The 11,492-nt window shown below is 40.3% G+C and overlaps 1 protein-coding gene across 1 annotated transcript; it reads right to left on the bottom strand.

Moving 5' to 3' along the window:
- Positions 1-1,362: 1,362 nt before the first annotated feature.
- Positions 1,363-6,452, bottom strand: LOC133556277 (zinc finger protein 771-like). Its single transcript, XM_061906036.1, has 2 exons — positions 5,773-6,452; positions 1,363-3,051 (listed from the first exon to the last, which is right to left on the bottom strand). Exons 1-2 carry the CDS (start codon positions 5,945-5,947, stop codon positions 2,351-2,353), a joined length of 876 nt encoding a protein of 291 aa, XP_061762020.1. The 5' UTR covers positions 5,948-6,452; the 3' UTR covers positions 1,363-2,350.
- Positions 6,453-11,492: the final 5,040 nt, after the last annotated feature.

Below are 11,492 nucleotides of genomic sequence, written 5' to 3'. Positions count from 1 at the left end.
TAAGATGTACAACATACTAGAAAACTTGTCTTTTAGTACAAAATGTACTTAAAAAAGATGTACAACATACTAGACAACTATTCTTGTATTAGTAAGTCTACTCTGATAAAATGTAGAACATACTAGACAATTTGTCTTTTAGAACTAAGTGTACTTAAAAAAGACGTAGAACATACTAGACAACATGTCTTTTAGTAGTAAGTGTACTTAAAAAAGATGCAAAACATACAATACAACTTGTCTTTTAGTAGTATGTCAATTGTACTTAAATAAGCTGTAGAACAGAAAAGACAACTTGTCTTTTAGTAAAAAGTGTACTTAAATAAGATGTACAACATACTAGACAACTTGTCTTTTAGTAGTAAGTGTACTTAAAAAAGATGTAGAACATAATAGACAACTTGTTGTTTAGTAGTTAATGTACTTGAATAAGATGTAGAACAGACTAGACAACTTGTCTTTTAGTAGTAAGTGTACTTGAATAAGATGTAGAACATACTAGACAATTTTTCTTTTAGTAGTAAGTGTACTTGAATAAGATGTAGAACATACTAGACAACTTGTCTTTTAGTAGTAAGTGTACTTAAATAAGATGTAGAACATACTGGACAACTTGTCTTTTAGTAGTAAGTGTACTTAAATAAGAGGTAGAACATACGAGACAACTTCTCTTTTTAGTAGTAAGTGTACTTAAATAAGATGTAGAACATACTAGACAACTTGTCTTTTAGTAGTATCCATCCATCCATCCATTTCCTACCGCTTATTCCCATTTGGGGTCGCGGGGGGCGCTGGTGCCTATCTCAGCTACAATTGGGCGGAAGGCGGTGTACACCCTGGACAAGTCATTACCTTGTCGCAGGGCCAACACAGATAGACAGACTACATTCACACACTAGAGCCAATTTAGTGTTGCCCACGTGCATGTCTTTGGAAGTGAGAGGAAGCCGGAGTACCCGGAGGGAACCCACGCAGTCACGGGGAGGACATGCAAAGTCCACACAGAAAGATCCCAAGCCTGGGATTTAACCCAGGACTACTCAGGACCTTCGTATTGTGAGGCAGATGCACCAACCCCTTTTTACCACCGTGCTGCCCTTTAAGATGTAGAATAAAAATAAGATGTAGAACATACTACACAACTTGTAACATATTGTCATTTTATTTTGTCAACATTATTCATTTACTTGATCATTTTGTGTCAGAATTGGCATACTTCCTGTTTTAACATGTTCTATCTACACTTATGTTAAAATGTAAAAATCACTTATTTTTCTTTTCTTTGAAACTTCACATCAGTTTTGGTACACATGTGGATCTTATACCAAGTTGTTCCAGGGTCATAAATAAAGATCTACTGTGTCCAGGGACATATATACTGACTTTATTAACAATAACAATTTGACAAAATAAACATAATATAAAAATATAATTATAATCATAGTAGTATCGACTAAATACAGCTCTTGTAGTTGGTATCATTAGTGGATATTTGTGTAGATCCACCCATTTGTTTACATTGAGGAGCGCTAGCTTGCTGTTAGTGGCGAGCTATTGTATCCTCCTACAATGTGTTGTGACACATGTTTAGCTATTCCTCATCCTCCAGTGATAATAATACTTGTAAGAAACTTTATTTTATTTGTCACCATGGTGGCCAGGATTAGTGATTTAGAAGTAGCTAAATCACTGCAGGTGGACGTTAGCTGCTAGCCCTGTGTAAAACACCGTGAGAGATGAGACCCACTCTTATGCTTGCCTTTGTCTTGTTTCACTTCCTGTTTGTACTGCTCTCCAGGATGTCAACAACACAATTGATCAACTGGCCTCTCAACAAAATTGACAAGATCTAGAGTTGTAGCTGCGGCCACCACAGTACGTATGTTTACTTTACTTTGTATTCATAGCTTTATGAAGAAGAGGCTGGTTGCATCAGCTCTGCTCTTCTAATGTCTTTAATGTCCTTTGTTTTCTTTGATGTTTCCCTCTTTCACACGTTTTTCCCTTGGCCTCAGTCCCGACCTTTTTTTTGTCACCGGCTCAAAAACAAACGCTTTTTAATATGGATTATGGTCCCTGGCTGCGACATGGCAAGGTGGTTGCTTCAAGATTCCTCTGGAGGACCGTGCAGCCAAGACGAAAGTTGAACTCTGTTCCTTTGAAGCATGAGACACTTTTCACTAGCAGTAAAGTACACACTGACACGACACACATTGTGACAAGAAGTCAGGATTTCTTTCTTGAATTCCGTGACTCTCACAGACTTCTTCCTTGGAATGATCTCTAATGGTCTTTAATGGGACATCCAAACAGCACCATTTTGTGAAGCTGAGCAGCTAAAAGGTTTCTTTCAGTGGTGTTTCTCCAGGTGCTTTGCCATGTGGGACTGGTGAGAGAAGTGTTTCCCACACAGCGAACAGCTGAAGAGTTTTTCTCCCGAGTGGGTTCGCCTGTGCGACGCCATGTTGGACTTCCGAGCGAAGCGTTCGCCACAAACCAAACAGCTGAAGGGTTTCTCTCCCGTGTGCGTGCGCATGTGAAAGATGATGGCTCCCTGCTGAGAGAACCTGCGGCCGCAGACGGGGCAGCTGAAGGGTTTCTCTCCCGTGTGCGTCCTCATGTGCGTGACCAAGTAGGGCTTCCGAGCAAAGCGTTCGTGGCAAACGGAGCAGCTGAAAGGTTTCTCCCCTGTGTGCGTGCGCATGTGTTGGGTCAGACTGTTTTTCTTGGAGAAACTCTGAGCACAAACAGAACAAGTCACTCGCTTCCCGCCACAACCTTTCTGGACATCACTTTCCACCTCCGCTCCTACTCGTTGAGTGTGCTGGTCCTCAGGGGGGTGGGACCACAGGGTGTCTGCTCCTGGAAGCTCCGCCTCCCTGGTCTCCTCACTGCCATGAAACTGTAAGGACTCTTCTTCCTTCACACACACAACGCTCCACTCAGTGACATCAGCCTCCTCCTGAGTGCTCCACTCCTCTTCCTCCTTCATGTGAGGGGAATGTGGCTCCTGCTGCTCCAGGGTGGAGCTCTCCCTTTGAGGACATCGATCTTGATAAACAAACAAACTCTACGTCAAATATGACAAGATGAAATATTTCATTAAGTCTGCCATGATTAGTAGTCTTGGTGTTGTTGAATAGAAAGTGACCGTTGTGATGCGTCTGTGACTTTAATACTTAAAATAATCTAATATGTATATATTACATGTCATAATGAATTTTACTACTTTACATATATACTTACATCATGTATATATGACATGTTATTATGAATGTTACTACATTACATATATACTTACATAATGTATCTATATTAATTATTATATAAATGTTACTACATGACATATATACATACACCATGTATATATTACATATTATGAATGTTACTACATTACATATATATATACAATATGTATTTATTGCATATGAATGTTACTACATGACATATATACTTAAATTATGTATATATTACATGTTATTATAAAATGTTATTACATGATGTATATACTTACATCATGTATATATTACATATTATGAATGTTACTACATGACATATATACTTACATCATGTATATATTACATATTATGAATGTTACTACATGACATATATACTTACATCATGTATGTATTATATATAATTATGAATATTGCTACATTACATATATATACTTACAGTGTGTATATCACACATTTATGGAGGTTTTTGGATGATTTAAACATGCGTTCTTGTGAATAGTAGACAACGATCCAAAAAAAAGCAGTTCCCCCTTTGTCTTATTTTAAATCTTAATATATGAAACAAAATAGTACAGTGAGTCCTATGAGCCAAAAGAACCCGATAGGACTCTTTCTTCAGCTTGACGGCATCCCTCACTGCTGGTGTCCAACAATGGGTTCTAGGATTACCGCCACGACAGGCACCAACTACCTTGCGGCCACAGCTCCAATCAGCCGCCTTGACAATAGAGGTGCGGAACATTGTCCACTCAGACTCAATGTCCAACACCTCCCTCGTGACATATTCAAAGTTCTTCCGGAGGTGGGAGTTGAAACTCTCTGACAGGAGACTCTGCTAGATGTTCCCAGCAGCCCCTCACAATGCGTTTGGGCCTGCCAGGTCTGTCCGGCATCCTCCCCCACCACCGCAGCCAACTCACCACCAGGTGATCATCGGTAGAAAGCTCCAACCCTCATTCACCCGAGTGTCCAAAACATGAGGCTGCAAATCCAAGGACACAACTACAAAGTCGATCATGGAACTGCGGCCTAAGGGGTCCTGGTGCCAAGTGCACATAGGGACACCCTTATGTTGGAACATGGTGTTTGTTATGGACAATCTGTGACGAGCACAAAAGTCCAAGAGCTAATCACCACTCGGGCTCAGATCCGGGCGATCATTCCTTCCAATCATCTTTCCAGGTTTCACTGTCATTGCCAACATGACGGTTTAAGTCCACCAGTAGGACAAGGGAATCACACGGAGAGAAATTTCCAGTACTCCATCGAGTGTATCCAAAAAGGGTGGGTACTCTGAAGCTTTTTGGTGCGTAAGCACAGAAACAGTCAGGACCTGGCCCCCCACCCGAAGGCGGAGGGAAGCTGCCCTCTCGTCCACTGGGTTGAACTCTAACGTGCAGGCTTTGAGCCGGTGGCAAGAAGAATTGCCACCCCACCCCGTCGCCTCTCACTGCGTGCAAAAACAGTGTGGAAGAGAGTGCAGCCCCTCTCGAGAGAACTGGTTCCAGAGCCCTTGCTGTGTGTCTAAGTAAGTCCGACTATACTTCTCCACCTCGCGCATTAGCTCAAGCTCCTTCTGCCCCAGCGATGTGACATTCCACATCTCAAGAGCTACCTTATGTAGCAGAGGATCGGACCGCCAAGTGCCCTGCCTTGGGCTGCCGCTCAGCACCCGACCTCTATGGCCCCTCACATGAATGGTGGAGGGGGGACCCATGTTGCCTCTTCAGGCTGTGCCCGGCCGGGCCCCATGGGGACAGACCCGCCTACCAAGCGCTCGCCATCATGCCTCAACTCCGGGCCTGGCTCCAGAGGGGGGCCCCGGTCTCCCGCATCCAGGCGAGGGAAATCTGAGTCTTGTTTTTTGTAATTCCATACAACTCTTCGAACTGCTCTTTGTCTACTCCTTCACCTAGGACCTGTTTGTCTTGGGAGACCCTACCAGGGGACATGGAAGCCCCTGGACAGCATAGCTCCTAGGATCATTGGGACACGCAAACTCCTCTACCACGATAAGGTTGCAGCTCAGAGAGGAGACATAGGTGAATATTATTTAATATATGATGTTGAATATTATTTAATTTAATGGTGAATATGATGTAATATATGATGGTGAATGTATATATATATATATATATATATATATATATATATATATATATATATATATATACATACATGACATGACATGACATGATAACATGAATTAATTAACGCAGACCCAGATTTAAAAAAAGTTGAAAAACTTATTCGGATGTTACCATTTAGTGGTCAATTGTACGGAATATGTACTGTACTGTGCAATATACTAATAAAAGTTTCAATCTATCAATCAAAAACATGACATGACATGATGACATGACAGGATGACATGACATGACGTCATGACATGACATGAAATGATGACATGACATGACATGATGACATGACATGACACGATGACATGACGTCATGACATGATGACATGAAATGATGACATGACATGACGTGTAATGTTCATTCCAAAGAGAAAGTGAAAATATGTAAAAATGACCTTCATTGTTCAACACAAGGCCAGCTCTGCAGAGCTCTTCCAAGCCATGTCGCTCCTTCTTCTCCTCTCTGCTGCGACTGAGTTGGTCCTCGTAAGACGCGATGGTTCTAGCAAACAGCGCTAGGATGTCATCTGCAGCCGCCATCAGACGCTCCTTCACCAACTCTTCTAGCATCTTCTCTTCTTCCCAGCGACCACTACTATTCTTACTTTACTTTTCCCTGTTGTCCCTATTGTTAGTTACTTTGTCTTTCTCTGGTAGCTATTGTTAGTTAGTATTTCTCTGGTAACTATTGTCAGTTAGTATTTCTCTGGTATCTAGAGTTAGTTAGTTAGTTAGTTAGTTAGTTAGTTAGTTAGTTAGTTAGTTAGTTAGTTAGTTAGTTAGTTAGTTAGTTAGTTAGTTAGTATTTATCTGGTAACTACTGTTAGTTAGTCTTCCTCTGGTAGCTATTGTTCGTTAGTACTTCTCTGGTAGCTATTGTTAGTTAGTTAGCCTTCCTTAGGGTTAGCTATTGTTAGATAGTTAGTCTTTCTTTGGTAGCTGTTGTTAGTTAATTAGTCTTTCTCTGGTAGCTGTTGTTAGTTAGTTAGTCTTTCTCTGGTAGCTATTGTTAGTTTGTTTGTCTCGCTCTTCTTTCTGCACGCTTCCGCCTCTTTCTTCTTCGGTAGTGCTTTCGCAGAAGTCAAGCTTCCACTGCGATACACTTCCGCCATCTTGCGGCAATGTTGAAGACTAACTTTGACGCATACCTGACAAGGGAAAGTAATCATCCATCCATCCATTTTCTACCGCTTATTCCCTTTCGGGGTTGCGGGGGGCGCTGGCGCCTATCTCAGCTACAATCGGGTGGAAGGCAGGGTACACCCTGGACAAGTCGCCACCTCATCGCAGGGCCAACACAGATAGACAGACAACATTCACACTCACATTCACACACTAGGGCCAATTTAGTGTTATCAACTATTATTTAAAATTACATGGAGTGTTGAACGTGGTTTATGTGACACAATAATAATAACAAATGGTAATACACTTAAATGTGTTGATTATTCAGACGATTAATATAATTATTTGTCAATATCACGTTTGTTAATTGATGCAATCCCTTCTACATTTTTTTCAGCCAGGGCCTGATACAGAAAAATTGAAGGAAACATATGTTTTTGTACATAAAAGATACTAAAACTAATAGAATGTAACCAATCTATAAATGTTAAAATATCTCAACAAAACATACACATTTTAAATGTGTCTTATTGCTAACAAGGAAATTGGTATAATATATAATTTAATCAAGACAATTTATTGCAAAAAAAGATGCACACAATTCAATATGTAGACAATTAACAATACTATTTGAATCGATAAATAAATATTTACATGGTATTCAAACTCAAATCATGTGTATACAGAATTATAGTGTCGTGTACCCAAATGGCCTCTAGATGGCGACAAATGCACTATAACAATATTTCATAGCAGCGGTCAACAAGCCACAAAACGACGTGTAATATCGCACGATAGACACACATGTAACACAATCTTGTCATTTTAACTTTTCCACAACGTATTCACTCACAGACGTTGCTTTCTGAAGCGCATGACGCTAAAAACACGACGACAAAGTACAACTTTCACTGTGTTCAGAAAGATTAGTTTCCAAGAAAGATTAGTCTCCAACCATGCATTGCAACTTCCACAAACGCTTTCAAATAAAACACTGATATACGTTCTGGGTTATTTGAAACCCATCCATCCATTTTCTACTGCTTATTCCTTATATATATTGAATATTAATAAATATTCAATACATAAAAAATAGTATTAAATAATAATATTATATTATATTAATCTATGCTGTGGGAAATGGATGGATAATATATTACTAATAATGCATATTATTATTTTTTTTTTTATTCCTTGCATGATCATGCATATATACAAGTATATAAAATGCATATATACATCTATCCATCCATTCTAATATTTTCTATAAAATGCATACATACAAGTATATAAAATGCATATATATACAAGTATATAAAATGCATATATACGAGTATATAAAATGCATATATATATACAAGTATACAAAATCATAGAGCAGTGGTTCTCAACCTTTTTTCAGTGATGTACCTCCTATGGACATTTTTTTAATTCAAGTACCACCTAATCAGAGCAAGCATTTTTGGTTGAAAAAAATAGATAAAGAAGTAAAATACAGCACTATGTCATCAGTTTCTGATTTATTAAATTGTATAAAAGTGCAAAATATTGCTCATTTGTAGTGGTCTTTTTTCAACAATTTAAAAACAAGATATACAAATAACAAAACATTTGTTGAAAAATAAACAAGTGATTCAATTATTAATAAAGATTTCTACACATAGAAGTAATCATCAACTCAAACAAGGCCACGTACCCAAGGATTTGAAGATAGCAAGAGTAACCCCCCTTTATAAAAAAGGAAGCATATTAGAACCTGGTAACTACCGACCTGTTTCTATTCTCAGTTCCATTTCGAAAGTAATGGAGAAAATAGTTTATGAACAGGTTGATAGATACCTTGCTACTAATAAACTAATGTACAAATTCCAATCCGGCTTCAGAACTAACCACTCCACTGACACATGCCTTCTCTATCAATCAATCAATCAATGTTTATTTATATAGCCCCAAATCACAAATGTCTCAAAGGACTGCACAAATCATTACGACTACAACATCCTCGGAAGAACCCACAAAAGGGCAAGGAAAACTCACACCCAGTGGGCAGGGAGAATTCACATTCAGTGGGACGCCAGCGACAATGCTGACTATGAGAAACCTTGGAGAGGACCTCAGATGTGGGCAACCCCCCCCCTCTAGGGGACCGAAAGCAATGGATGTCGAGCGGGTCTAACATGATACTGTGAAAGTTCAATCCATAGTGGCTCCAAGACAGCAGTGAGAGTCCCGTCCACAGGAAACCATCTCAAGCGGATCAGCAGCGTAGAGATGTCCCCAACCGATACAGGCGAGCGGTCCATCCTGGGTCCCGACGAGCGGTCCATCCTGGGTCTCGACTCTGGACAGCCAGTACTTCATCCATGGTCATCGGACCGGACCCCCTCCACAAGGGAGGGGGGGACATAGGAGAAAGAAAAGAAGCGGCAGATCAACTGGTCTAAAAAGGAGGTCTATTTAAAGGCTAGAGTATACAGATGAGTTTTAAGATGAGACTTAAATGCTTCTACTGAGGTAGCATCTCGAACTGTTACCGGGAGGGCATTCCAGAGTACTGGAGCCCGAACGGAAAACGCTCTATAGCCCGCAGACTTTTTTTGAGCTCTAGGAATCACTAATAAGCCGGAGTCTTTTGAACGCAGATTTCTTGCCGGGACATACGGTACAATACAATCGGCAAGATAGGCTGGAGCTAGACCGTGTAGTATTTTATACGTAAGTAGTAAAACCTTAAAGTCACATCTTAAGTGCACAGGAAGCCAGTGCAGGTGAGCCAGTACAGGCGTAATATGATCAAACTTTCTTGTTCTTGTCAAAAGTCTAGCAGCCGCATTTTGTACCAACTGTAATCTTTTAATGCTAGACATTGGGAGACCCGAAAATAATACGTTACAGTAATCGAGACGAGACGTAACAAACGCATGGATAATGATCTCGGCGTCTTTAGTGGACAAAATGGAGCGAATTTTAGCGATATTACGGAGATGAAAGAAGGCCGTTTTAGTAACGCTTTTAATGTGTGACTCAAAGGAGAGAGTTGGGTCGAAGATAATACCCAGATTTTTTACAGAGTCACCTTGTTTTATTATTTGGTTGTCAAATGTTAAAGTTGTATTATTAAATAGAGGTCGGTGTCTAGCAGGACCGATAATCAGCATTTCCGTTTTTTTGGCATTAAGTTGCAAAAAGTTAGCGGACATCCATTGTTTAATTTCATTAAGACACGCTTCCAACTGACTACAGTCCGGCGTGTTGGTCAGCTTTAGGGGCATGTAAAGTTGGGTGTCATCAGCATAACAGTGAAAGCTAATACCGTATTTGCGTATGACGTCACCTAGCGGCAGCATGTAGATGCTGAAGAGTACAGGGCCAAGGACCGAACCCTGGGGAACTCCACACGTTACCTTAACATAGTCCGAGGTCACACTGTTATAGGAGACACACTGCATCCTATCAGTAAGATAAGAGTTAAACCATGACAGGGCTGAGTCTGAAATACCAATTCGTATTTTGATACGCTCTAATAAAATATTATGATCGACGGTATCGAAAGCAGCGCTAAGATCGAGGAGCAGCAACATAGATGACGCATCAGAGTCCATCGTTAGCAATAGATCATTAGTCAGTTTTGCGAGGGCTGTCTCAGTCGAGTGATTTGCCCTGAAACCGGATTGAAAGGTTTCACATAGATTGTTAAACGCTAAGTGCTCATTTAGCTGCTCTGCAACAATTTTTTCGAGGATTTCCGAAATAAAGGGAAGGTGAGACACCGGTCGGTAGTTTACCATGAGGTCTGGATCGAGGTTAGGTCTTTTAAGGAGAGGATGAATAACCGCTTTTTTGAATGCAACGGGAACAGTGCCCGAGGAAAGTGATAAGTTTATAATATTTAGCACTGATGGACCTAATAATACAAAAAGCTCCTTGATAAGTTTCCCAGGAAGTGGGTCAAGTAAACATGTTGTTTGTTTTATTCCATTTACACGTTGTAACAATCCTTCTAATGTTATTTCATCAAAACGAGAGAAACTATTTTGGATATTTGCAGTATCCGCCGTATATACAATCGTATCTGTGTTACTATAACCCCGTTGTAGCTCGGACGCATTGTCTTTAATCTCCTTTCTAATAAGTTCAATTTTCTTATTAAAGAACTTCATAAAGTCATCTGCCGAATGGGTGGAGCTACTGGAAGGAGTCCCTTGTTGGGTTAGCGATGCTACTGTACTAAACAAAAATTTTGGATCGTTTTTATTAATGCGGATGAGATTTGAGTAATAATTAGTTTTAGCTAAGGTAAGCATGCGTTTATAAGTTATTAAACTATCACTCCATGCTTGATGGTGCACCTCAAGTTTAGTCGTGCGCCATTTGCGTTCCAGCTTTCTACATAATAATTTCTGAGCTCTAGTTTCTTCAGTAAACCATGGCGTACGCCTTTTTGGAGCCTTTTTTAACTTCAGCGGTGCTATACTATCAATGGTTTCGCGCAGGGCGTTATTAAAGTTGTTAGTGAGGTTATCAATAGACCCCACATACTTTGGGAACGGTGCCATTACCGAGGGCAGTAGGTCCGCAAGAGTCGTCGTTGTGGCAGCATTAATGTTGCGGCTGCTATAGCAGTTATTATTATTATTAGCTTGCCGAACATGAGTCTGAACTTCGAATTTTATAAGGTAATGATCGGACATTACTTTAGTATACAGGAGTATCATAACTTTGGAGACGGTGATACCTCTGACAAGCACTAGGTCTATCGTATTACCGCTGCGATGCGTCGGTTCATTTATTATTTGTGTAAGACCACAGCTATCAATTATAGTCTGGAGCGCCACGCACGGTGGGTCCAATGGGGTATTCATATGGATATTAAAGTCCCCCATTATAATTATATTATCGGCGTGCGTCACTAGATCAGCAACAAACTCTGAGAATTCACTAATAAAGTCCGAATAGGGCCCTGGGGGGCGGTAGATAACGGCCAGGCACA

This window comes from Nerophis ophidion, linkage group LG07 (assembly GCF_033978795.1).
Source record: "Nerophis ophidion isolate RoL-2023_Sa linkage group LG07, RoL_Noph_v1.0, whole genome shotgun sequence".
NCBI lineage: Eukaryota > Metazoa > Chordata > Actinopteri > Syngnathiformes > Syngnathidae > Nerophis > Nerophis ophidion.
The sequence above is the reverse complement of the archived record's forward strand: the minus strand, read 5'-3'. Positions and strand labels throughout refer to the sequence as shown.

Excerpts from the sequence above, each read along its gene's own strand:
- LOC133556277 (XM_061906036.1), bottom strand. The coding sequence starts at position 5,947 with ATGCTAGAAGAGTTGGTGAAGGAGCGTCTGATGGCGGCTGCAGATGAC. Across the intron at positions 3,052-5,772 it reads CCTTGTGTTGAACAATGAAG|ATCGATGTCCTCAAAGGGAG; the intron begins GTCATTTTTACA and ends TTGTTTATCAAG.